Below are 23435 nucleotides of genomic sequence, written 5' to 3' on the forward strand. Positions count from 1 at the left end.
AGGAGCCAGCGATCCCAGCTTCCCATCCTGGCTGAAGTCCCTGATGACCATCTGCTGCTGTGTGACCGACTGCTACCTCCAGAACGTGGCCATCTCCACCCTGCTGGAGGTCATCAACCACTCCCAGTCCCTTGCACTTGTCATCGAAGACAAGATGAAACGCTACAAAATCTCTGGACACAACCCGTTCTTCGGCAAGCTGCAGATGGTCACGGTTCCCCCCATCGCCCCAGGGATACTGAAAGTGATTGCAGAGAAAACAGACTTCTATCAGGTACTGTCGCACCAGGGGGGTTGGGGGCCTGAGAGGTCGGCCCTGTGATTGCAAGGCCATGGCTGCCAGTGACCTGGGGCCGCCTGCCCAGGCCGGCACATGCTGGCCCCACGCCACTAATGGCTGCCTTACTGCTCTGTTGTTTCCACAAGTCTCCGAGACACAGTTATGCCACAGCGTGATCCCCTTAAACCTGCACCCTTGAGACCAGTCTGTGGAATTTGTTTTGACCCAGGAGGGTTCTTCCTGTCTCTTCCCCTGGTTATTTCTGGTAAATGAGCTGACTGTGGCTTCGGTTGTTGCTGTCACAGAGCCAGCAGCCTCCTCTCGGCTGCCTACCTCCAGCCTCTCCAGGCTTGAGTCTGTGCACAAGGAGTCCCACGTTGCTCATGGGGATAGAGGCTGGTTTCTGGGCTGGGGCTGGACTGGCACGGAGGAGTGGGTGCTGCCCATGACCGTGGCCTCCTCTCCGCCCCAGAGGGTGGCACGTGTGCTGTGGAATCAGCTGAACAAGGAGACCCAGGAGCATCACATCACCTGTGTGGAGCTGTTCTACCGGCTGCACTGCCTGGCCCCCACGGCCAACGTCTGCGAGGACATCATCTGCCACGCCCTCCGTGACCCTGACAAGGTACACCCTGCAGGCCAACCCCTCCCCACCCTGCCCCCCCCCCCCCGCCCTGTACCGCTGGCCTGGTGCGCACCTGCCCAGGCAGACTTGGGGATGCAGGTGAATCCTTTCCTCCTCGCTGGTTTACAGATGAGTTAGAGAGTCTGGGGCCTACCAGGCCTCCAGAAGCACAAGCCGAAACCTGCTGGAGTCCATGCTGCGCTCACCCAAGAATTGGCCCAAACCCCTGCTGGGCTTCCAGAGCCCCTGCTAATTTGTCAGTTGTAGGATGTCTTGGCCCCTGTAGCTCTGCCTCTCCTTTGCAGCCGAGCTGTTTCCTTACTCTTGACGGCCCCCAGGCCTGGCCATTTCAAGGGCCCAAGAATGCTGAGTCCTTTGGGTTTGTCTTAGGACCACAGGCCTTGGGTGTGACCCTGGACATGGGCTTGGACCAGTGTGGGAACGTCCACTCTGGCCTGTGTGGGTAGAGGTAGGAGGCCAGCCTAGCCCCACCGCCTCTCTGCCTCGGGCGGCTATGTTTATGCTGAGAGGTCAGTCTGCTGGAAAGAGGTTCTCACTCCCTTTACTTCCCTACCAAGGGCACGAGACTGGAAGCTCTGTTCAGGTTTTCTGTCATCTGGCACTTGACGAGGGAAATCCAGGGCAGCCGAGTCAGCTCCCACAACCGCTCCTTCGACAGGTGAGTGTCCTCACGACAATCCACCTTTACGGCACGAGTTGCTTTGCCGAGCTTCCCAGTCAGCATGCTGGGCTGGGGGGCCGGGGAGTGGCATCCGAACGTGAACACACACCCCATGTTCTTGATGCACAGCAAACAGGCTCCTGAGTGAATTTGGGCCAGACGCGTGTGGGTATGTGTGGTAGGAATTCCCTCGACTTGGTCTTGGAGGGAGGCAGGCCAGCGAGAGGGGCATCAGGCTCCCCTGGGCGACTTCTAGAATGTGCCCCACGAGGGACTGGGAGGGAGGCGAGATGGTGGCTGTGCTGGGTGCCCACCCTTATAACGTCATCCAGTACCTGGTTAAGGTATGAGTTTTATTGCAGATACATTCTGTTGCACATTGTTTTTCCAAATTCCCTCACCTTGTTTCTGAAATTCCAGGTGTGGGGCCAGGCATGCAGTCTTAGATGCCCAGGGTGCCCACCCTTATGGTCGATATAAGTAATTTGGTGTGAGGCTGGGGTTTTGGCATTTTAAACCCGTGTCCCCTTCTGAGGACCCCCCCCCCCACCCTGCCCTGCCCTACCCCATCCTTTGTCTGCTCGGGCCTGCAAGTCAGCTTCAGTGAAACTCCCAGTTGTGTCCTGGCGGGGGTGCACCTGATGCTGACTTCATGGTGTGCCCCCCCCCCCCCCGCCCAGGTCCCTGTTTGTCGTGCTGGACAGCCTGACTTGCACGGACGGGGCCATCGGCGCAGCCGCCCAGGGCTGGCTGGTGCGGGCCCTGTCCCTGGATGACGTGGCGCGCATCCTGGAGCCTGTGCTTCTGCTCCTGCTGCAGCCCAAGACCCAGAGGACCTCCATCCAGTGCCTGAAGCAGGAGAACACAGCGGGTGAGGCCCCAGGGCCCCAGGTGGGCGGGAGGGGGCGCCCATCCTGACAGTGAGCGTGTCTTGTGAACTTATGGGAGCTTTTAAAACGTAGGGTCAGATGAACCAGCACCTAGCAATGCTAAATAGTAGGGTTTTTAAATAAAAAAGGAAAATTTGATAACATACATTTGTTGAGGTGGAACCTAGATCCCTAAACACACACAGTATTAAGGCCCAGTGGTAACTTCAGTAAAGATCACTGAGAATTTTTTTTTCTTCTTTTTCTTTTTTTTTTTTTTTTCTTGTGGGACCCTCGCCGGTGGCCGGGGAACGAACTGGCGCTGCAGAGGCTGCGGGCAGCCTCGCAGCCCAGCGCTCAACCGCTGCGCCACCAGGGGAGGCCCAAGATCACTAAGAATTTTTAACTGTAAATGTCTTTGAAAATTAAAAAGGAAAATTTTAGTAACTCATGTCCCATGAGTTTTTGGTTCTCTCGCTGGAGAGAAGAATGAAGGTGCATCCTGAAAACAGGCCATCATCCAAGTGGGCCCCAGCCCCCAAAAGAATGACATGTCTAGGGTGTGGGGTGAAGTTAGGTTAGGGTCTCCTGGGCAGAAGGTTCTCAGGAACCCCACTTAGACCTGGTGATGGAGAGTTTATGATGCTTCCAGTACAAACAGCTGCGAATGTCAAAGTTTGTCCTATAATCCACCATTCGTCATTTTATTCATGAAAAATAACTTATTTGTGAACCTTGAACTACCTGTTACGTGGTTCCTCTTTGATGCGCTCTCTCCAATTTCCTGCCAGTGGTAAAACTCCCTCAGCATCATTAGAAATGCAGAAGAAATAAACATTGGGCTTCCAAGAGCTTCCAGGAGCATCTTTAACACAAATTTTATTTTACTTTAAAGATTTTATTTTTGCATAGAACAGGGATGTAGGCCAGAGCTGTGGAGGGTGAGAGGACTCACCAGAGACAGAGTGGGGAGCAGAGCAGGCAGCTTGACTGAAACATAGTGCTCGGGAGCAGCAGGGAGACAGGAGAGGTCTACTGTGCCATGTGGGTAGCTCCCTGGCTGGGGAGCACACTCCGGCCACAGTGGTGGGCTGGCGTAGTGACAGTGCTGAGACTTAACTCCTGGGCCACAAGGGAGGCCCAACACAAATTCTAAAGACTACATAGGTGGGAAGAAGAAAAGATGACAACAAATCGGACGTGTTCGCTCAACTTGCACAATTACTGCCTGACACAACTCAGGAACTAAAGTGACCCCGCACAGGCGTCCCACAGGGCTAGGCAGTGGCTGACTAGCTTGGAGTGGGTGTGAGCGGCTTGCTGGGTTGTGAATAATGTGTTTGTCACGGCCTTTCCTTAACACAGCAAAGCAGCCCCTACCTAAGGAAGCAAAGATTCCAAGCTGGCTCCCTCTCTTTAGAAGATGCCTTGCCTAAAGCTGTATTTAGATTTCCTTTAGGAAGGGAAGTTAGCTGCCTCCTTAAAATGGAGACATTTTCTTTTTCCACATTATAAGAAAGTAAAAGGCAAAGAAATGTAAACATAGCACCTTATTAAAAGTTTGGCCATGGCTGGTGGCAGCTAAACTTTTGAGTATTAAGGGAAAGTTGTAACCCCCGGGCTTACTGGCTTTGAGCTTCCTGTTGCGTCTCCTGATTGCTGTTCTGGCTGCCTTCCTAACAAGGGAAAGCATCTTTTCTCTGCCAGGCTCCATCCCTGTGTTGACTGAAATAAAAGTCTCGACAGAGTTTATTATCTCATGAGAGGAGGGTCTGAGCCCAGGAAGCAGTGGGATAGATTAGCCTCTGTGAGAGCTGTTCCCGCCACCACAAGCCTGGGTTCAGTTTTTATAGGTAGGAATGTTAGGGGGAAAGGCTGTCCTGAGCTAATCCCATGCAGGCTTTGTGGACGCCACCCCCACTCCAGACCAAAGCCATCAGGACATTGGGAGAGACAAATCCCATCACCACCCAAGGGAGGGTGGCTGGGACCTGAGGGTGGAGTTAAGCCACCAGGTTGGGTATAAAAACCAAACACGTGGGCCTTGGGGGGCTGGCTATCGCTCGCCTCCTGGCTTCACGGCTCCTGGCTGGCGGCCAGCTCTCAGAGCGCCATTTTGGGATTCCTGATCAGCAGATTGGGTAGGACGCATTTAAAACTTTGTCTCCCACTTTTCTCCCTGAGCTGTACATTTCCTCATTTCCCCTTCCCTTGTCAATAAACCTTTTATGAACCTTTCGCGTGTGCCTGCAGTAGAGCATTGATAAGTCCTTTTAAGTGCGCGGGTGAGGACCCACAGTCAGGCACCCCGTTTTGTATCGGGGCTGCCCTATAACAGGAACAGTGAGGCATTGATCTCGAAAAATGTAATTATTCTTGATGGGGGCTGGGGGGCTTCTGGCTTTCATCTATAGCCTTAGATCTTTCAACTTCCCAAGTTATCTCCACCAAAATATATGTCAATGTGTTGTAGAGCAACCCCGATACAAAACGGGGTGCCTGACTGTGGGTCCTCACCCGCACACTTAAAAGGACTTATCAATGCTCTACTGCAGGCACACGTGAAAGGTTCATAAAAGGTTTATTGACAAGGAAAGGGGAAATGAGGAAATGTACAGCTCTGGGAGAAAAGTGGGAGACAAAGTTTTAAATGAGTCCTACCCGATCCACCGATCAGGAATCCCAAAATGGTGCTCCCAGAGTTGGCCACCAGCCAGGAGCGGTGAAGCCAGGAGGCGAGCGATCACGAGCCAGAGAGCGAGCCCAAGGCCCACGTGTTTGGTTTTTTATATCCAACCTGGCTGCCCAACTCCACCCTCAGGTCCCAGCCACCCTCCCTTGGTGGTGATGGGATTTGTCTTTCCCAGAGTCTTGATGGCTTTAGTCTGGAGTGGGGGTGGAGTCCACAAAGCCTGTATAGGATTAACTCAGGACATCACTTCCCCCTAACAAATGCTGTGTGGGTGCTGAGGAGGGCAAGTGCTGTAGTTTAAGATTTTTCCTGATTTCTAAAGAATACACTATGGAAGACTGGGGGGGACCTGGTCTCTGTATCTTCTTTATCTGGCTGCTTGGTTTTTCATAGGGCCTGAAAGGTCGGTTTGCCCTCAGGTAGCATATTTTTGCACAGCTGCTTCTCAGAACAGGGTGGAGCTGGTTCTGATCTCATGTTTGGGTAGCCAGCTTTGTGCTCTGCCTGCTAGAGCGAGGAGGGGCTTCCCGGAACATCTACAATTCATGCATGCCTGGAAGCAATTAGAAGTTTGCTGCTTGCCCCACCCTGCCTCCTTGAAAACAGGGAAGTCTGTTTTCAAACCATGACACCCGGCAGTTCATCTACTTCTACTATCTTACTCCTTCTCTCTTGCTCTTGATTGACCTTCTTGAAGTAGATTTATTGAAAGCTGCGTAGTTGGCAGAACTAAAGGCTCCTGGCTTTCCTTCCTTTTAAAGCAACATGAATATTTAAAAGTGTTGTGTATTTTCTGATTACAGAAGCACTAACTGTGCTCATTTTAAATTGGAATAAGGAAGTGAAAACAGTGCCAGAGCCTGTAATGCAGGTAATGGAGCTGATCACTGTCAGCGGTTTGCACCCCTCCTTCTAGGCGCTTCCATGGCCGCTTGTCACGATCCCCTCCCCTAAATGCGTTCATCGCTCACACCTCTCTGCAGCCGGGTTTCCTCTGCATGTCGCCCCAGCTCAGGCCATGTAGCTGTTAGGCCCGCGGGGCAAGCGGGGCCGTCGTGGTGCACTCTTGCCGCAATCCCATCAGCCAGTCTCACCTGCGGAACTCATGCTCCGGTCTCCTTTTGTAACAGGGTGGTCCCCAGGAAAGGGGGAGGTTCCCTCTCCCTGTCCTATAACACTATCCCCCGTGATATCTCCCCGCATGCCCTTCGCACTCAGGAAGCCTCATGCTGGTGTCTCTGAATGTTGAGCACATTTTTTAAAAGGAAACTCCTGGGGGCCTCCCCTGTGGCGCAGCAGTTGAGCGCTGGGTTGCGAGGCTGTCCACAGCCTCTGCAGTGCTGGTTCAATTCCTGGCCACCCGGCGAGGGTCCCCCATGGCACGCAGACCTCTCCTGCCGCCCGCTGCTCCCCTCAGCAGTGTACTTTGTCACTCTGCCTGTTCTGCTCCCCGCTCTGGCTCTGGTGAATTCTCTTACCCTCCCGCACCTCTGACTGTACCCAGTGCTTGTATAAATAAATAAATAAATCTTTAAAAAAAAAAAAAAAAGGAAACTCCTGGGCCAAAAGTTATCCAAGTTTTAAATCCCCCTTCCAGAAGTGGTGCTATTTATATTTTCAATAATGACGTGACTAAATTACTTTGTTCCTTGAATATTTTGCAAAGACTGGTTCACTTGATTGGTCTCCCTTCTAGACCCCGGCGAGGTCTCACGGGGGATTTTATTAACATTGACCTTCCTGCCTAGTTTTAAGACTAAGATCATCTAGAAGGAACTTCTTATGGCTGAGCTTTCTGTTCTGAAGTCGTTTCTCGCTTTGTCACTTCTAGAAGACTTGCATCGTTGGTTCACCAGGAAGAAAATCTCTTTCAAAGAGGCGTGTGGTGCACCTGAGCTTCAGGAGGGCGGCTCGGAAGACAGCCTGCCCCTGAGCCAGCTCACCACCGTGGACCGGGAGGCCATCTGGGCTGAGGTGGAGAAGGAGCCGGAGAGAGGCCCGCCGGGAAGCGAGCTGAGCGAGGAGGACCTTCCCGACCCCATGGGCCCACCCGAGCGGCCAGCCAGCGGTACCGCGGGCAGCAGTGAGCACAGTGAGTCTGCAGATACCAGCTCCGTGCACACGGACAGCGAGAGCACCTCCTCCTTCTCCTCCCCCTTGCACGACCTGCAGGAGCTGAGCCAGGAGGAGCAGTGCTGCGGACCCCTCCCCATAGGGGGCCGCCTTCACCCCAAGCGCCCAGCCCTGCTGGCTGCCTGCCAGGCAGACAGCTTCCAGCCCCATGCCAGGTTAAGCCTGACACGTGTGGACTCAGACAAGACACAGGCCTCAGAGTCACTGTCCAGCGATGAGGAGGCCGACCTGGAGCTGCAGGCTCTATGCGTGTCCCAGCAGCTGAAGCAGCAGCAGGAGCAGCGGGAGACGGTGGAGGCCTTGTTCAAGCACATCCTGCTCTATCTGCAGCCCTACGACTCCGGGCGGGTGCTGTACGCCTTCTCGGTGCTGGAGGCTGTGCTCAAGACCAACCCCAGGGAGTTTATCGAGGCCGTATCGCGGACCAGCATGGACACCAGCTCCACCGCACACCTCAACCTCATTTCCAACCTCCTGGCCCGCCACCAGGAGGCCCTGGTGGGGCAGAGCTTCTATGGGAAGCTGCAGACCCAGTCCCCCAATGTGTGCCCCCACTCCCTGCTCATCGAGCTGCTCACCTACCTGTGCCTGAGCTTCCTGCGCAGCTACTACCCCTGCTACCTGAAGGTCTCCCACCGAGACGTGCTCGGCAACCGGGACGTCCAGGTCAAGAGTGTGGAAGTTTTGGTCAGGATCATGACACAGCTGGTCTCGGTGGCCAAGTCCGCCGAAGGGAGGACGGTGGAGTCCATCCGCAGCCTGCTGCAGCGGTGTAGAGTGCAGGAGTTCGTGCTGCTGTCGTTGTCGGCGTCCATGTACACCAGCCAGAAGCGCTACGGGCTAGCCACGGCGGAGCGAGGCCGGGCCCCACGGGAGGACAGCCTCTTTGAAGAGAGTCTCATCAACTTGGGCCAGGATCAGATCTGGAGTGAGCACCCCCTGCAGATCGAGCTGCTCAAGCTCCTGCAGGTGCTGATCGTCCTGGAGCACCACTTGGGGCGGGCCCAGGAGGAGACTGAGAATCAGCCCGAGCTGGCCCGGGAGTGGCGGAAGGCCCTGAACTTCCAGCAGGCCATCAGCGCCATGCAGTACGTGCAACCGCACCCCCTCACCTCACAGGGGCTACTGGTGTCGGCCGTGGTGCGAGGGCTGCAGCCGGCCTACGGCTATGGCATGCACCCATCCTGGGTGAGCCTGGTCACGCAGTCCCTGCCCTACTTTGGAAAGTCGCTGGGCTGGACAGTGACCCCCTTCATTGTCCAGATTTGCAAAAACTTGGATGAGCTGGTCAAGCAGTATGAAAGCGAGTCTGCAAAGCTCTCTGCCAGGTATGGTGAAGCCTGGATGTGTTGTTACTGCTTTTGTGGTCGTCTCTGTCATGAGAGGCTGAGAAGGCAGTTGGGGGATAATTTCTTTTTTTTTTTTTTAAAGATTTATTTATTTATGCATACAAGAGCTGGGGTACAGGCCAGAGATGAGAGGGGGTGAGAGGATTTACCAGAGACAGAGTGGGGAACAGAACAGGCGGACTGACTGAAACACACTACTTAGGGGGCCAACGGGCGAGATGGGAGAGGTCTGCTGCGCCCTGTGGGTTTCTCTCTGGCCGGCTGGGGATCGAAATCATGCTGCAGAGGCTGTGGATTGCTTCATAGTGCGGTGCTTAACCCTTTGCGCCACCAGGGAGGCCCAGTTGGGGGACAATTTCAACCTATCCAGAAACCTGTTTGGGGTGGCTGGGGGGTTCCGAGGTGCTGGAAGTGCACATCCTCCTTTTTAACTCCCCCTGCTCCCCAGCCTAGCTCCAGGTTGCAGGGCATATCAGTCCCTCTCTGTTATTTTTGCAAAACAGAAATTTAAAAAATGCACGTCATCTTCATGGAATTCTAAAACGTCTGAAAACATTTTTCAGCAGTGACCATGTGAATGTCAAATAAAATTGCACAAGAGAGGACTGCCTTGACCACACAAGGGCCCTGGGTTATTGGGGAAGCCTGTGCTATCTCTCTCGTTTGTTTATTAAAAACATTTATGGCCTCGCTCTTAAAAATTCTCAAAACCAGTTTCTCCTTTCTTCACCACAGCGTAACCTCCAAGAGAGAAAACATCTCTCCAGATTACCCACTCACTCTTCTGGAAGGCCTGACAAGCATCAGTCATTTTTGCCTTTTGGAACAACCCAACCAAAGCAGAAAGGTAAATTATTTTTTTCCTGAGGTCGAGGCATTTTTTTTTTTTTATAGTTTTATCTTCGTGGGTGATAGCTGTTTCAAATGAAGTAATGTGTGTATGTGATGCAAATATGTATGCAAGGGGGGGCGGGAGGGGGTGTGGAGAATACCATGCATTACGCATGCCAGCATGTGCGGACTGATGTGATGTTTCCCTGGTGCTTCCCGGGGGTCCCATCAGCCCAGGCCCTTGTTTCATCGGGAACAGCGCGGGATAAGACAGATGGCTGCTAGCTCAATTTTAGGCTTATGTGACCTCCTTCCCCTGTGCTTGCGCTGGACCTCCCAGTGCTGGTGGAGTCTGTGCTTGACGGCGTCTGGGCTGATGGTTGCTCTGCGCTGTCTGGCTCAGCTGCAGAAAGCACCTCCTGCTTGGGTCGAGTGGTGGAGAGAGTTTGTCTGGTGGAGCCTCGCAGGCCGCCCTCCTTGAGAGAAGGGCCGCCCTCCTTGAGAGCCTCGCAGGCCGCCCTCCTTGGGGCTCAATGTGTTGCTGCCAGGCCTCCATGGGGGCCTGATGGGGGCCAACACCCAGGCGGGACCCCGACTGACTGCCACAAAGAAGGCAGCGCACCAGTGCAGCCGGGCCTCACTGGTTCATGTTCATTTTTAGACCTCGGCCATGAGTGATCCTGCCAGTCTGAAAAATGCCAAGAACGCCATCCTAGAAGAGCTGCCGCGGATGGTGAGCACCATGGCCCTGCTCTGGAGCGTGCTCACCAGGGAGGAGGCCCACAAGAGGCCCGCCGACCTCCTCGGGGCCACAAAAGGCTCCTCTTCGGTCTACTTCAAAACCACCAAAGTGAGAGACAGTCCTCTATGGCTTTATTATGTCATTATTCATTGTCTCGTCCCACCAAAAATAAATGTGTGCAGGTAGACAGGCGAGGCCACCAAACGTGATGTGCTCTGCGGGCCTGCACCGGAGCAGGGAGTAGAATTGCCAGGTTTTCTAATTACCACCAAGTTTCCTGTCGGTGGCATGAATAGGTTTTCAGCCTGTTTTTTCCCCTTTGCCTGTTTTTAACTAAAAATAGTGTCTGGGTGCAGGGTGGGTGCCCTCTCAAGGACATCTCTCTGTCCCCGTTGCTAGGACAGCTAACTTCCCCTTCCGGTTCCAGGCTCCTGAGGTCAGGGGGAATGTTAGGGTGTTTTTTATGAAACCAGAAATGATTTCATGACATTTCCAGCTCATCCTTCCTCGGTTTTACGTCTATGCTTTGGGAGTATCCAGCAGGCGACCCAGGGCCTCATGCTTCTCAGGGACTGCGTCTCCTGTCAGCTGAGCCCCCGGCGCCAGGCGTGACCCCTCAGCTCACACAGGTGCCTGATGGCCCAGGAGCAGGCTGCTGGGGCAGCTGCGTCCCAGCCGTCCATGGGACCACAGGCCAGGCCCGGCCCTTAGCCTCTCCAGAGTTTCCTTGGTTGGAAACAGGACACCAGGCAGCACCCAGAGTGCTCTGTGTTTATCAACGAATTTATTCCTCTCCGACGAGATTATTGCCGAGTTAGAGGCGCGTGTGTTGGCGTACAGAGAGTGAGTGTTACTTCCAAGTGACGTCTGATTATCAATGACAGTCTCATTTTAAGCCGTCTGGTGCCCAGGTGGCTGTACTTCATGCACAGGCTTCCAGAATGTTCTTTCAGTTCCGGGGGTACCTTGCAAGGGAAATCTGTATTTCAGGCTGCCACGGGAACCTGCTTAAAGCCTAGGTCTCCTCTAAAAGGGATTCAGGAAACCCTGACACACTCTGAGCCTTCATGTCCTTTTTGGAAAACAAGTGGGTTATTAGCACCTACCGCATGGGTTGCTGGAAAGAGTCTTTTTGACATGGGCTAATGATGTTGAACCTTCACTGAGGCCCTCCCTGAGGAACCCAGGGCCTTGTGCTGAGACTCCCCCCCCTCCATCGCAGTGGTCTCCCCAGGGCAGAGTCCATGGCGGAATGGAGCGGCCAGCTCTTCCAGTGATAGTGGACGCTGGCCGTGGGCACACAGCGGGCTCATTCATTCATTCATTGCACCCACTGCTGCGTGGGCCAGACCCTGATTATGTGCCAGACAATGTGCTGGAGGAGCCCCTGCCCTCAGGGTGGACACAGCTGTAACGGCCGTTTTATGACAGTAAGAGCTATAAAGCCATGCTGTTGGCTTGTTGATTCAACAGTGGGGTTAGTTAAATGTACTTATTTGTGGAAATGGAGACACATCTGTCCTGGTGAGTGTCAGCCCTTACTGACCGGAGACAAGCTGGGCTTTGGGCTGGGGGGTGCAGTGCCAGTCCCGCTCCTGGATCACCCCTTTCTCACTCTGCAAAGCATCCCCTGGCCTCCTTCCTGCCCTGCTCGGCTCAGCCACTGTGGCCCAGGCCCCCCACCACAGGTGAGGGGCCTCACCCCTCCTTCCCTGTAGGTCAGCCTGGGCGCTTCTCCCACCCACCACAGGCACTCGGGGGGCCCCAGCCCACAGCCCCTGCTCCCCGGCCCCGGTGGCCGAGGTGCATATTGAACTCTCCGCCCTGAGGGGCTCTGCTCTAACTCTCCACTTTTTTTCTTATCTAGACCATACGACAAAAAATTTTGGATTTCTTGAACCCCTTGACAGCCCCTCTTGGGGTTCCTTTAATAGCTGCGGTGGCAGCCGTGTGGAGCAGAAAGAAAGCCAAACGCCACAGCAAAACGAAGGTAAGGCAAGAGTCAGCGTAATGGGGGCCTTGCTCTGGGGAAGACACCAGGAGCAGATGGGATCAAAGATCAAAGGTCTCGTCCAAGCCTGAGGTAGGAAACCACTGGCATCATGTACCTATGTCTCTTACAACTAGAACTGGGGTGGGGGGGAGGCAGCGATGAACCCGCCCCAACTTCTGCTTTCTGATCTGTTCCCAGAGGACACCTGAGTGGGTGGTGGCCCAGGCCATGCTTAGCCCCTGTGGGTCCTTCCCTGCCAATGACCCCAGTCCTAGTGGGCTCTTCCACCTGTGATCCCCTCGAAATATCATCAAAATCTCCCTGCCACATGGGCTTTTCCTGCAGGGCCTGCCAGCGTGAACCTGGCTCCTCTGCTTGTCTGAGGGTCCGCATGCTCTGGGAGCCAATTCATGATGCCAACCTGTTCCTCATGAGGCGTGTCTGTTTCTTAACATGCCCTTTCTCCAGGGGCTGCCCGTGGGCACACGAGCTGTGCCACCCTGTTTTCTGTGTTCACTCTGTAAGCCTCATGGGAATTCCTTTTCTCTGCAGATCGTCCCTGAGGCCAGCGCGTCCCAGCTCACCCTTGTCGACCTGATTGGTGCCCTCAGCACCCTGCAGACAGACTCGGTGCTGCAGCTGGTAAAGGAGGTGGTGAAGCGGCCGCCACAGATCCGAGGGGACGAGGTCAGGCTCCTGGGGGACGGGGATTATGCTGCGGTGTCCGTCACTGCAGCTCCAAGTGGGGGCTGGAAGGGAAACAAAGGTCTAATCTGCATCCAGGAATTTGGGCTTGTAAAATGGAGGCATCCTCATGCACAGGGCTTTGGGAGACCACAAGAAATGTGCTGGGGGGACATTCCTTTATGGTGGGAGCCATTTATGGTCAGGACCAGCTTCTGCCCCTCAGTCCCTGCTTGGGGCGCTGGCTGGCCATGGGGTCTCATCAAGTACCTGCCCTGCCCAGTTGAACAAAACCTCAGAGGGGAACAGTACTTGCCCCAAGGAGCTGGCAGCACCCTTGAAAGTGCCTAGCTCAGTTAGTAGGTGTTTTAAACTGAAAATGAGGGCAGAGGGAGGGTGAATGACCAGAGGCTCAGGCAGAGTCAGGAAAGTGGGAAATCACACACACACACACACACACACACACACGCACACAAAAACCAAACAGGAAGGGGCTTGTCCGAAAGGATTATCTGAGTTTGTCACTGGAAGTTAGAGGTTCTGCTCCTGTGGGTGGGGGTGGGAGGCCTGATTTTTCTCCATGACTGTATTTGAAAGGGACACCTCCCAGGTCCTTGAGAAAGACATTCCTGAGTTGTGGGTGTTACATGTACATCACAAAAGGGACAGAGTAAGGATTATAACTGTAGATGTTCCTTGACACGTGTTCTCAAGAGGGAGGTTAGGAGCCTGTCGGGCTTTGGCTGAGCAAACAGCAGATTCTTTTGGCAGCAGGCGCTTTGTGTGTGGGGGTCTGGGTCACATCCTAGGGGCAGGTCCTGGCACTGTGAGAAACCAGGCCAATGTCTGTTTAAGTCCTTAGTGTGGGGGTAACTGAAGTCATACATGCAGAATGTCACATCCCCTAGGCCGAGGTGGGGACCCCTGAGGGAGAGAACTCAGCATCTGATGAGAGTTGGTTGAGGGGCTTGAGCCTTGGTCATGGGGCAAGTTAAAAATGTGGGTGGAGGGCCTCCCTGGTGGCGCAGCGGTTGAGCGCTTGGTTGAGAAGCTGCCCACAGCCTTTGCAGCGCCGGTTCGATCCCCGGCTGCTCTCCGGCCACCGGAGGAGGGTCCCGCATGGCGCGCAGACCTCTCCTGCCGCCCGCTGCTCCCCTCAGTGTTGTGTTTTGGTCCTTCTGCCTGCTTGGCTCCCCGCTCTGGCTCTGGTGAATTCTCTCACCCTCCCGCGCTTCTGACTGTACCCAGTGCTTGAATAAATAAATAAAAATAAATCTTTTTTTAAAAAAAACCCAATCCTTAAAAAAAAAAAAAGTGGGTGGAGATTATGAAAGTAGAGAATGCGTGTTGAGGGACATACTGGGCCTTGTCAGGAGGAGGAGAACCCCCCCAGGGCGACAGCGAGGACATGCTGGAGCTGGGGCGCCGAGGCTGTCTTTCCCGCTGGCTTTCTCCCTGGCTTTCTGCAGCAGCCCAGGGCGTCCAAGGTTCTTATGAGCTGTGCGCCATGGTTCTGGAGCAGAACAGACCTGGGCATCACCATGTTCTGTCCTTCTGGTTTCTGAAACCAGAAACCAGAATTTCTGGTTGCCTCCTATCAAGTAATTTAAATTTAGACGGTTAGGGAAAAAATTAAGAATAAGTTCCTCACTGAAAATTAGTGGACTGGACCATCTGTGGAGTAATTATTTGAAGATATATGCATTTTTCCTCATACCAGTATTTGTACACCAGTGTTCACAGTAGCATTATTCACAACAGCCAAAAGGTAGAAATATCCCCAAATCTATCAATGGATGAATGGATAAAGTAAGATGGTTCAACATAACCATTTTTCAACTTTGCAGTGGTCCAAAACCCTTAGAGACTGCAGTTTGAATTTTGAACTTGACCATTTACCAGGCTGGTCAGATGGGGTCTGTGGTGCTCTGCTGTGGCGCAGGCAAGCAGCAGCTCCAAGTCAGGCAGGAGCCCGACACCGCAGGCTGGTCTTCCTGAGCACGGCATTCACTGCATTATGGGAGCGGGCCCACGCTTCATTTTCAAATGGGCTTCTTCGTGTTGGAGGGTTTTGCTGGAGGCTGACGAAGCGGTGACTCTGTAGCGTTCGGTAGGCCAGGTATATGAGATGCATCTTCCACTTGGGATATCTTCAACTTGTAATAGGTTTGTCAGGATATAACCCCTCATAACTCAGCGAAAGGCCTGTATATATGTATGCACTGGGATCGTGCTCAGCCTTAAAAAGGAATGAAGCTTTGGCACAGGCTACAGCATGGCTGGCCCCTGAAAGCATTACGGTATGTGAAACACACCGGTCACAAAAAGACAAAAACTGATTCCACGTCTGTGACACACCTAGGGGAGTCACAGTCCTACGTAGAGACAGAAAGTAGATCGCTGGGCCCAGCAGCTGGGGAAGGGGCGGGGGAGTTAGGGTTTAATGGGGCCAGAGCTTGTTTAGATGATGAAAAAGTTCTGAACATGATGGATGTACTGATGGTTGCTGTACAGTACGAATATACTGAATGCCATTGAACGGTATGCTGAAAGAGTGTAAAAATGGTCAATTTTCTTGTGTTTATTTTACTACAATAAAAGACCTTTTTTATTGTGTGATAGATGATCAGGTGTGGTGTTACTAGGTCAAAGGACATACACTGTTCTAGCTTTGATTAGGTCGCCTTCCAAAGCCCTCTCTGCTCCTGACCTCGCAGGGGCAGTGGGGCAGTGGGCGCTAGTGCCTTCCCCCTGACCCTGGCCACCTCTCTGTGCTGGGTCCTTTGTCATGTCTGCCTCAGTGTCATCTTAGAGAGGCATTCCATGACCCCAATAGGCCACTGTTATTTAAATATTCATGTCTGAAAGCTGAAAGCTTTCGCTTTAAGATAGGGAACAAGGTGGGCCTCCTTGGTGGCGCAAGGGGTTAAGATGCAAACTATGAAGCTTTCGGCAGCCACTGCAGCACAAGTTCAATTCCCTGGCCAGGGAACCACCCACATGGCGCAGCAGACCTCTCCTGACTGCCCCGCTGCACCCCTCAGCAGTGTGTTTCAGTCAATCTACCTGTTCTGTTCCCCACTCTGTCTCTGGTGAATCCTCTCCCCCTGTACTTCTGGCCTGTACCCCAGTTCTTGTATGCATAAATAAATAAATCTTAAAAAAAAAAAAAGATAGGGAACAAGGCAAGGATGCCCACCCCACCTCTTCTGTTTAATTCAGTGTTAGAAGTTTTAGGCGAGTTTTTTTTTTTTTTTTTGTTTTTTTTTTTTTTTATAGAGGCATGCTTTTATTTATTTGTTTGCTGGTTTGTTTTGTTTATACATGCACTGGGTACAGTCAGAAGCGCGGGAGGGCGAGAGAACTCACCAGAGCCAGAGCGGGGAGCAGAGCAGGCAGAAGGACTGAAGTACACTGCTGAGGGGAGCAGCGGGCGGCAGGAGAGGTCTGCGCACCATGTGGGACCCTCCTCCAGTGGCCGGGGAGCAGCCGGGGATCGAACCGGCGCCGCAGAGGCTGCGGGCAGCTTCGCAACCCAGCGCTCAACCGCTGCGCCACGGGGGAGGCCCCAGTGTTAGAAGTTTTAGCTGGAGCAGTCAGACAACAGGAAATCAAAGGAATCCAGGCTGGAAGAGAAATGAAGCTGTCGATATTTGCAGATGAGATGCTGTGTATAGAAAGCTCTGAAGACTCCACCAAAAAGCTATTAGAAACAGTAGTTGAATTCACCTAGAGCCAAGTTACAAAATCCATAGCATTTTTATACAGAAATAATGAATGAGGAGAAAAATTAAGAAAATAATTCTATTCAAAATGGCTTCAAAAAATTCAGACACCTCGAAATTGACTAAGGAAGGAAAGACTGATAATGTGGGTGACGAGACAACATGGATTTAGGTCATGACATGAGGCGACGTGTTCATGGGTGATAAGAATCAAGGTCATCACTGTCCTGCCTCGAGCAGCATGTAAGTCTAACCTGTTCTTGTGAATGGAATTAGAGCGTGATCCAGCTTCAGTCTTTTACATGTGGCCTCCCAGTTTTCCCAGCGCTACTTGTTAAAGAGCTTCTCCTTTTGCCATTGTGTGGTCGTGTCTCCATTATCATGAGCTAGTAAGTATTGATACATGCGTGGAATAGTTCTAGGACTTCAGTTCTGTTCCATTAGCCCACGTGTGTTTTTATGCCAGTACCATGGCCTTTTTAGTACTGTGGCTTTGTAGTATAGTTTACAGTCGGTTAACATGACACCAGTTTCTCTCATTTTCTCTCAAGATTGCAGAAGCAATCCTGAGATGGTTCCATATGGATTTTAATGTTTTGTGCTCAGTGTCTTTGAATACGATAGTTGATATTTTGAGGGGGATTGTATTAAATATTTATCACTTTCAGTAGAACAGTCATTTTTAAATCAAAGATCTTCGGGCCTCTTGGATCAGAACATTTGTTTTATTTCCCAGAATGAGATGATTTGCAGCTATTAATTCTTTAAATAAATGTTCTATGCCTTTGTCCTTCTGGGACCTCCATGATATGGATGTTATTTCTCTTTAGATTACCATCAAGGGCTCTTACACAGCTTCCATTTTTTAAATTCACTTTTTTCTCTGTTATTTCCGTGTGTTCTCTATATTATTGTGCTTTCAAGCTTATTAGCGCTCTTCACTACTTGCATTTGCCTACCTCTGAGGCCCTCTGTTGTATTTTTAAATTTGGATTATAGTATTTTTAGAAATATTAGTTTTCCTTCTACTGGTTTCATTTCCTTGATGTTTATTTTGTTTTTGTTTTTCATCATCCATTATTTTATCTTAATTCAATAAACACAACTGCTGCCTTAAACTCCTGCAGGCACATTCCACAGTTCTGCTGAGTTGAGACATCTCTCAGGGATTTTTTGCTGGAGCATTTGTGACGTGTTCTTCTGTCTCTTCATTTTTGGTTCCTGTGGGTTGTAACAGGGACTTTCCTTTTCACAATAAATTGGCTTTATAGCCCTCTTCCAAAAAAGCTGCATCTAATCACAGGTTTGTTGCTCAGCGTCTTTAGCCATCTATTATTTCACACACCAATTCTTTTGTGCCTGTTCGGATGGCCAGGGTCCTGGTTCTGGGGCAGTAGGAGACTGAAAGCACCTCCTTCTGTGCTGTGGGTACCCAAGTTGTGAGATGGGGATCCACAGTGACCACCACCCCCCCCCACCCCCCCCCCCCCCCGCCTAGGCCAAAATTTCTGGCATCTTCTCAAGACAGCCATCCCCCACCCCCGACTGGTTGAGCACTAGTGTCTCCCTGGGTGAGGATTGTGGTGGAGACTGGGCCACACCTCGGGAATTGTTCTCTTGCTTTACAGCTGTGGTGCCTCACCTGGTGCTGGCTCCTGTTGCTGAGATCAGGTGTTTAAGTTCTGCTGAGTGAGAGCGATCCATTGTTTCTGTCTAGGCCCTGGAGGGAGGTTAGGCAGCTATTGTGACTATCACAGCCTCAGGCTGCAAATAGGAGCCTCTTCTATGCAGAGTCACAAGTCACATGCTCTGGCCCTCCTCGAGGTCCTCACTCCAGCTGTTCTAGATCGGGAACCTCAGGCTCAAACCGGAATCACCCCCTGCACCCTCCTCCAATGGCTCTCCAGTCTTGCACCCCTTCTCCAGGGCTGCACCAGGTCCCCAGTCCCTGATGTAGGTATTTGCCCAGAGTTGACCAGTGCACGGGGACTCCACACAGCAGCCCCTCCCTCTCAGGCTGCAGGCCCTGGTGTGGCTACAGACACAGTTCAGTTACCGTTTTCCTAGCCCTTTCCACCAGGTCATCGCTCCTGGTGTCTGTGGTCGTCATCCATTTCTCTCTGAGGTTGGCTGACTTCGCTGGGCTGCAGTTCAGTTGGAAAGATGAGGAGGCGAGAGCTGTTGTGCAGCCACCCCAGGCTGGGCAGGGTCATTGTTGATTCAGGCAAAGAGAATTTTGGAGCCTTCAGTATCTCTAACCTGCCTTTTTTTTTTTTTTTAATAATTTTTTTTTTAATAGAGGCATGTTTTATTTATTTATTTGTTTGTTTGTTTTGTTTATACATGCACTGGGTATAGTCAGAAGCTCGGGAGGGTGAGAGAATTCACCAGAGCCAGAGTGGGGAGCAGAGCAGGCAGAAGGATCGAAGGACATTGCTGAGGGGAGCAGCGGGCGGCAGGAGAGGTCTGCGCGCCATGTGGGACCCTCCTCTGGTGGCCGGGGAGCAGCCGGGGATCGAACCGGCGCCGCAGAGGCCACGGGCAGCTTCGCAACCCAGAGCTCAACCACTGCGCCACCGGGGAGGCCCCTCTCTAACCTGCCTTTAATGCTGACTTGGGACTGGACTCACCGTAGGCAGGCAGGCAGCAACTGAGGACTCTAAACCCCGCAGTTTCCCCTTTGTCCCCCAGGTCCTCGGCCCACGCATCTGTACTTACATATGCACAAGCCCATGCTCTCTCCCAGCCCGTGTCCAGAATCAAAGGTGCTCATGCCCACGCTCCCAAGTGCTTTTCGCATCAGCATGGTGTCATGTGTGGGTAGTGCAGCTGGGAGGCAAGCAAGGCCGCAGCTGGTGGCTGCAGAGGCTGTCGGCGGCGGGTGAGAAGAGCCTGGGCCGTTCCATTTTCCTGCACAAGCCCAGTGTCTTCACTCTGTGACGGTCTTGCCAGACTCCTAATTAAAAAAAAAATAAATTGTCCTAACAAATGGAAGGAATGTGCTCTTCCGCAGGAGGCCTACAGCCGCCCCGGCCACCGCCATGGCCCTAGTGATCCCTGAGAAATTCCAGCACATCTTGCAAGTACTCAACACCAGCATCAGTGGGCAGCGGCAAATAGCCTTTGCCATCACCACAATTAAGGGTGTGGGCATGAAGACATGCTCACGTGGTGCTGAGGAAAGCAGACATCGACCTCACCAAGAGGGCCAGGAGCTGACAGCAGATGAGGTGACACGTGTGATCACCATGATGTAGAATCCCGCCAATACAAGATTCCTGACTAGTTCTTGAACAGACAGAAGGACGTGGGAGATGGGAAATACAGCCAGCTCCTGGCCAATGGTCTGGACGACAAGCTCCATGAAGACCTGGAGCGGCTGAAGAAGATTCGGGCCCACCGGGGGCTGCACCACTTCTGGGGACTCCGTGTCAGAGGCCAGCACACCAAGACCACAGGGCGCCGTGGCCGCACTGGGTATATCCAAGAAGAGGGAAATGTGCAGGCCTGTCTGTTACTAAATAGTTTTATACACCTAAAAAAAAAAAAAAAAAGGAAGGAAGGAAGGAATGTTACTGTTTTTAGGTGTGAAGGCCCTCACACTCAGGACAGTAAACACCACGGCTGAGCCTTGGAATCCCAAGTGCTCTCAGCCACTTTTCAGCCCTTAGTGAGAAACCCACCAAGTTCTTAACTGCACTGCCTGCCATGGGGATCCTCCCCGGAAGCCCCCCTCCTGCTCGTGGCACCACAGTGGCCCTGCTGGGGCCCTGCCCTCTTTGGGCTTCTGACGAAAATCCTTTCCTTCCTCCATGTTTATTGAAAATCAACCGTGCCCATTGATGGTGGGAAGGCCTGGACGCTGAAGCGGGTCTTGCCCTTGCACAGTTGTATCCTGTTTGGGAAAGGACTATCAAAGACAAGCCAACCTAAAATCAACCCTGTGAGCCAGATGACGGAGCCAGCCTAGTGCCTGGGAGGGCTGCTTGGGGTCCCCCCAGTTGCCACGAGGGCTGGTTGCCCTTCCTTGGTGCACAAATAAATACAATGGCAGTTAACCCTGAAGACACCCACAGGGAGGGGTGATCCCGGGTGTCTCGGGCGGGGAGCAGCCCTGAGGCGTGTGGCTGGTCCCTGTGCTGCAGGGAGGGGCCTCTGCAGCACTTGGGCACAGACTGTGACGCCCTCCGGTTTCACCCTTCACAGTACTTGATTTCCACAAATACCTACAGCTTCTAGTCTCATCTCAGGTGGAAAAAAACAACAAAAAACATCTTGTCTGGCTGGCTGATTTTCAGCCATTCAACAACAAAATTACATTTTGTGGTTAGTTTAGTTAATTAACTCAATTTCTATAACTTCTACAAATAGCCTTTCGCCAGTAAAGGGGAAAATGCCTACTTTGAAACCCCAGCCACCTGGGACTTGGGGAAGCTCCTGGGTTGGGTTTGAGGGAATTCCTTAATGAGGCTAAGAACAGGGGTTTCTTATTGTCTCTCTGCAGTCGTGTGCGTTCACCATGGCCCACGTGGTGTGGCGAGGCTCAGTTATACAGACGTTCCTTGGATTCCTGTCACAGCTCTGCAGTGGGAAGGAGTAACGGGAAGTCGCTAAGAGGGCAGAAATGATTGAGAAACTCCTCACACTGGCTTGTTTTTGTGAAGCTTGGTTTATACTTCCACTTTTTCGGTTTTTTTTTTTTTCCTCTTTTGTCTTGTATTTGAAAGATTCCTGGGCTGAAAACCTTTGCTTTCTTAGAAGACAGAGTCTGCTTCCTTGTGTATTTGAACTCCTTGTTAGCTTTTTCCCTACCTACTTGGAGTAATGGGTTTCGTTTTAATTTTCAGAAATCACCCCTGGCAGACATTCCTGTGCTGCAGTTTTGCTACGCTTTCGTCCAGAGGTAATGCTGTCAGAACACTTCTCGGTCACTGGTAACTTTGATTAACTGCTGCTGAGCCGTCGACCATGGTTATGGTCACAGTGTCAGTTTCTCCCCGAGGCCTGGCAATGCCCAGCTGAGCTTCCTTTGCCTTCTCCAGAGAGCTGACCAGTTTTGCTGAACACTTTTGTCAGCAAAACTTTAGAGGGGCCTGGTACACTTTAAGAAAGCGCTAGCACGGCATTGATCGTGTCAACAACAAAAAATAAGAACGTGTTCAAGACCGCCTTTAGAAAAGGGAGAAATGGTGCTTTTGGTGCCTTCCTACCTCTTCTGCCAGGTTTGCTGAGTGGAACACCTGTCCCAGGTCAGCACAGGGGGTACTGAGGTGGACTTCCCCAGGAGTTTCTCTAGAGGAAAGGAGGTTGGCTCGGTCTGTTCACATCCTGCAGCAGCACGGACCCCCTACCTTGTCTGCTACAACATTGGGGGTGGGTGGCTCAGATCTCTCCCCAGGGAAGCTTAGATGCCCAGGAGTCGCACATGAGAAACTCGTGCAACCAGCGTGGGCTCCTTGGCGAGCCCAGGCCACTTGCCACCGTGATGCTGATTCAGCACATCCTGAAGCTGCAGGGAGGTAGATCCGGGGCCATAAACCCATAAGACCTGGTGGGGTGAAGTTCAGAGCAGTGATGCCGCCTCCACCCACATAATCATTGCAGCTCTTCCTCCAGGAGTTGAGGAGCTGCTGTGTCTCCTGGCAAGACTAGTACCTGTTGTAACACCAGCAGCAAGTTATCAGGGTGGTGTCAATGCCTGTCAGGGAGGTCACTCAGCCCAAGGTCAGCAGTCAGGGACCCTGGGGCTGTGTGGCAGAGTACTGTACCTGCCCCTCCCCCTTGCTTTGCAGCAGCCCTCCCAAATCTTCCTCTTGGTCCTGGAGGCCTGACCTGAGAACCCCTGGAGAGCAGCTTCCTGGCTGGTGACCCCTGACCTTACCTTTGCCACCCCATGTGTCCCTGTTACAACTCCAGGGAACAGTGGGTTCATTTAAGCCTTTTATTTATGGACCAGGAAACCAAGACCTCTGAGTGCAGCAGCAGGGCTCCAGGTTATTGCCAGAGTGCCAAGTCTTAACCTGTGTGTGTGGTAACTTAGTAAAGAAGAAATAGGTGGGTCGGACATGATAGCTTCCCTTCTGCTCCCAGCCGCCTAGATATAAAAGGTGCTGCTGAATAAATGCTTTTGTTTTGACTTGCTCATGGTTGGGTATTTTTTTCTGTGTGGTTTTTCAAACAGGCTCCCAGTGACCACCCTGCAGGCGGACTCCGCCTCTCTGCTGAGCGTGTTGAAGGAGTCAGTGCAGCTGAACCTGGCTCCCCCTGGCCACTTCCTGCTCCTCAGGTAGGGGGGGCCCCACATTCACAAGGTGCTTGTTGTTTTTTCTTCTGGAGTCTTTTATTTCTGCATCATCCTTTTTTTTTTTTAAGATTGATTTATTTATGCACAGAACTGGGATGTGGTCAGAAGTGCGGGGGAGGGGTGAGAGGATTCGCCAGAGACAGACTGGGGCACGGAAAACAGGCAGATTGACTGAAATACACTGTTGGGGGGAGACAGGAGAGCTCTGCTGTGTCCTCTGTGGGTCAGCTCCCTGGTGGGGGATCGAACTCAGGTCATAGAGGTGATGGCGCTGAGACTCAACCCCTAGGGCACGCAGGAGCCCTCTGCAGCATTCTCAGTCTGAAGCTGGTGTCTCTCAACAGCATGCTGAATGACTTTGTAACAAGAACTCCCAACCTGGAAAGCAAGAAGGATCAGAAAGACCTGCAGGTCTGTATGGGGAAGGCTTGTGAGCTTGTGGCTCCAGCAAGGTTTGCTTCTCAGGGGATCTCATAGATAATAAGCACTGGCTGGTTGGATCTGAGATTTGTGTTTGTTCCCAGGT

The 23435-nt window shown here is 52.4% G+C and overlaps 1 protein-coding gene and 1 pseudogene across 2 annotated transcripts in view; both read left to right on the top strand.

Annotated features, from left to right (window-relative positions):
• Nucleotides 1–23435, top strand: part of DOP1B (DOP1 leucine zipper like protein B) — a gene marked incomplete at both ends in the record, with an annotated part of 73473 nt that overhangs the window by 40141 nt on the left and 9897 nt on the right. The window contains 12 exons of the mRNA XM_084232754.1: nt 3–274; nt 753–905; nt 1484–1584; nt 2268–2458; nt 6980–8609; nt 9366–9477; nt 10123–10311; nt 12071–12193; nt 12749–12883; nt 21453–21508; nt 22787–22891; nt 23254–23320. Coding sequence (XP_084088880.1) covers nt 3–274; nt 753–905; nt 1484–1584; nt 2268–2458; nt 6980–8609; nt 9366–9477; nt 10123–10311; nt 12071–12193; nt 12749–12883; nt 21453–21508; nt 22787–22891; nt 23254–23320 — 3134 coding nt within the window. The remainder of the gene's footprint in view (nt 1–2; nt 275–752; nt 906–1483; nt 1585–2267; nt 2459–6979; nt 8610–9365; nt 9478–10122; nt 10312–12070; nt 12194–12748; nt 12884–21452; nt 21509–22786; nt 22892–23253; nt 23321–23435) is intronic.
• On the top strand, nt 19647–20126 carry LOC311169868 (small ribosomal subunit protein uS13-like; annotated as a pseudogene). The gene has a single exon. The product of its transcript is annotated as a small ribosomal subunit protein uS13-like (transcript).

The sequence above is a fragment of the Talpa europaea genome (genome assembly GCF_964194135.1).
Source record: "Talpa europaea genome assembly, chromosome: 4".
NCBI classification, from domain to species: domain Eukaryota; kingdom Metazoa; phylum Chordata; class Mammalia; order Eulipotyphla; family Talpidae; genus Talpa; species Talpa europaea.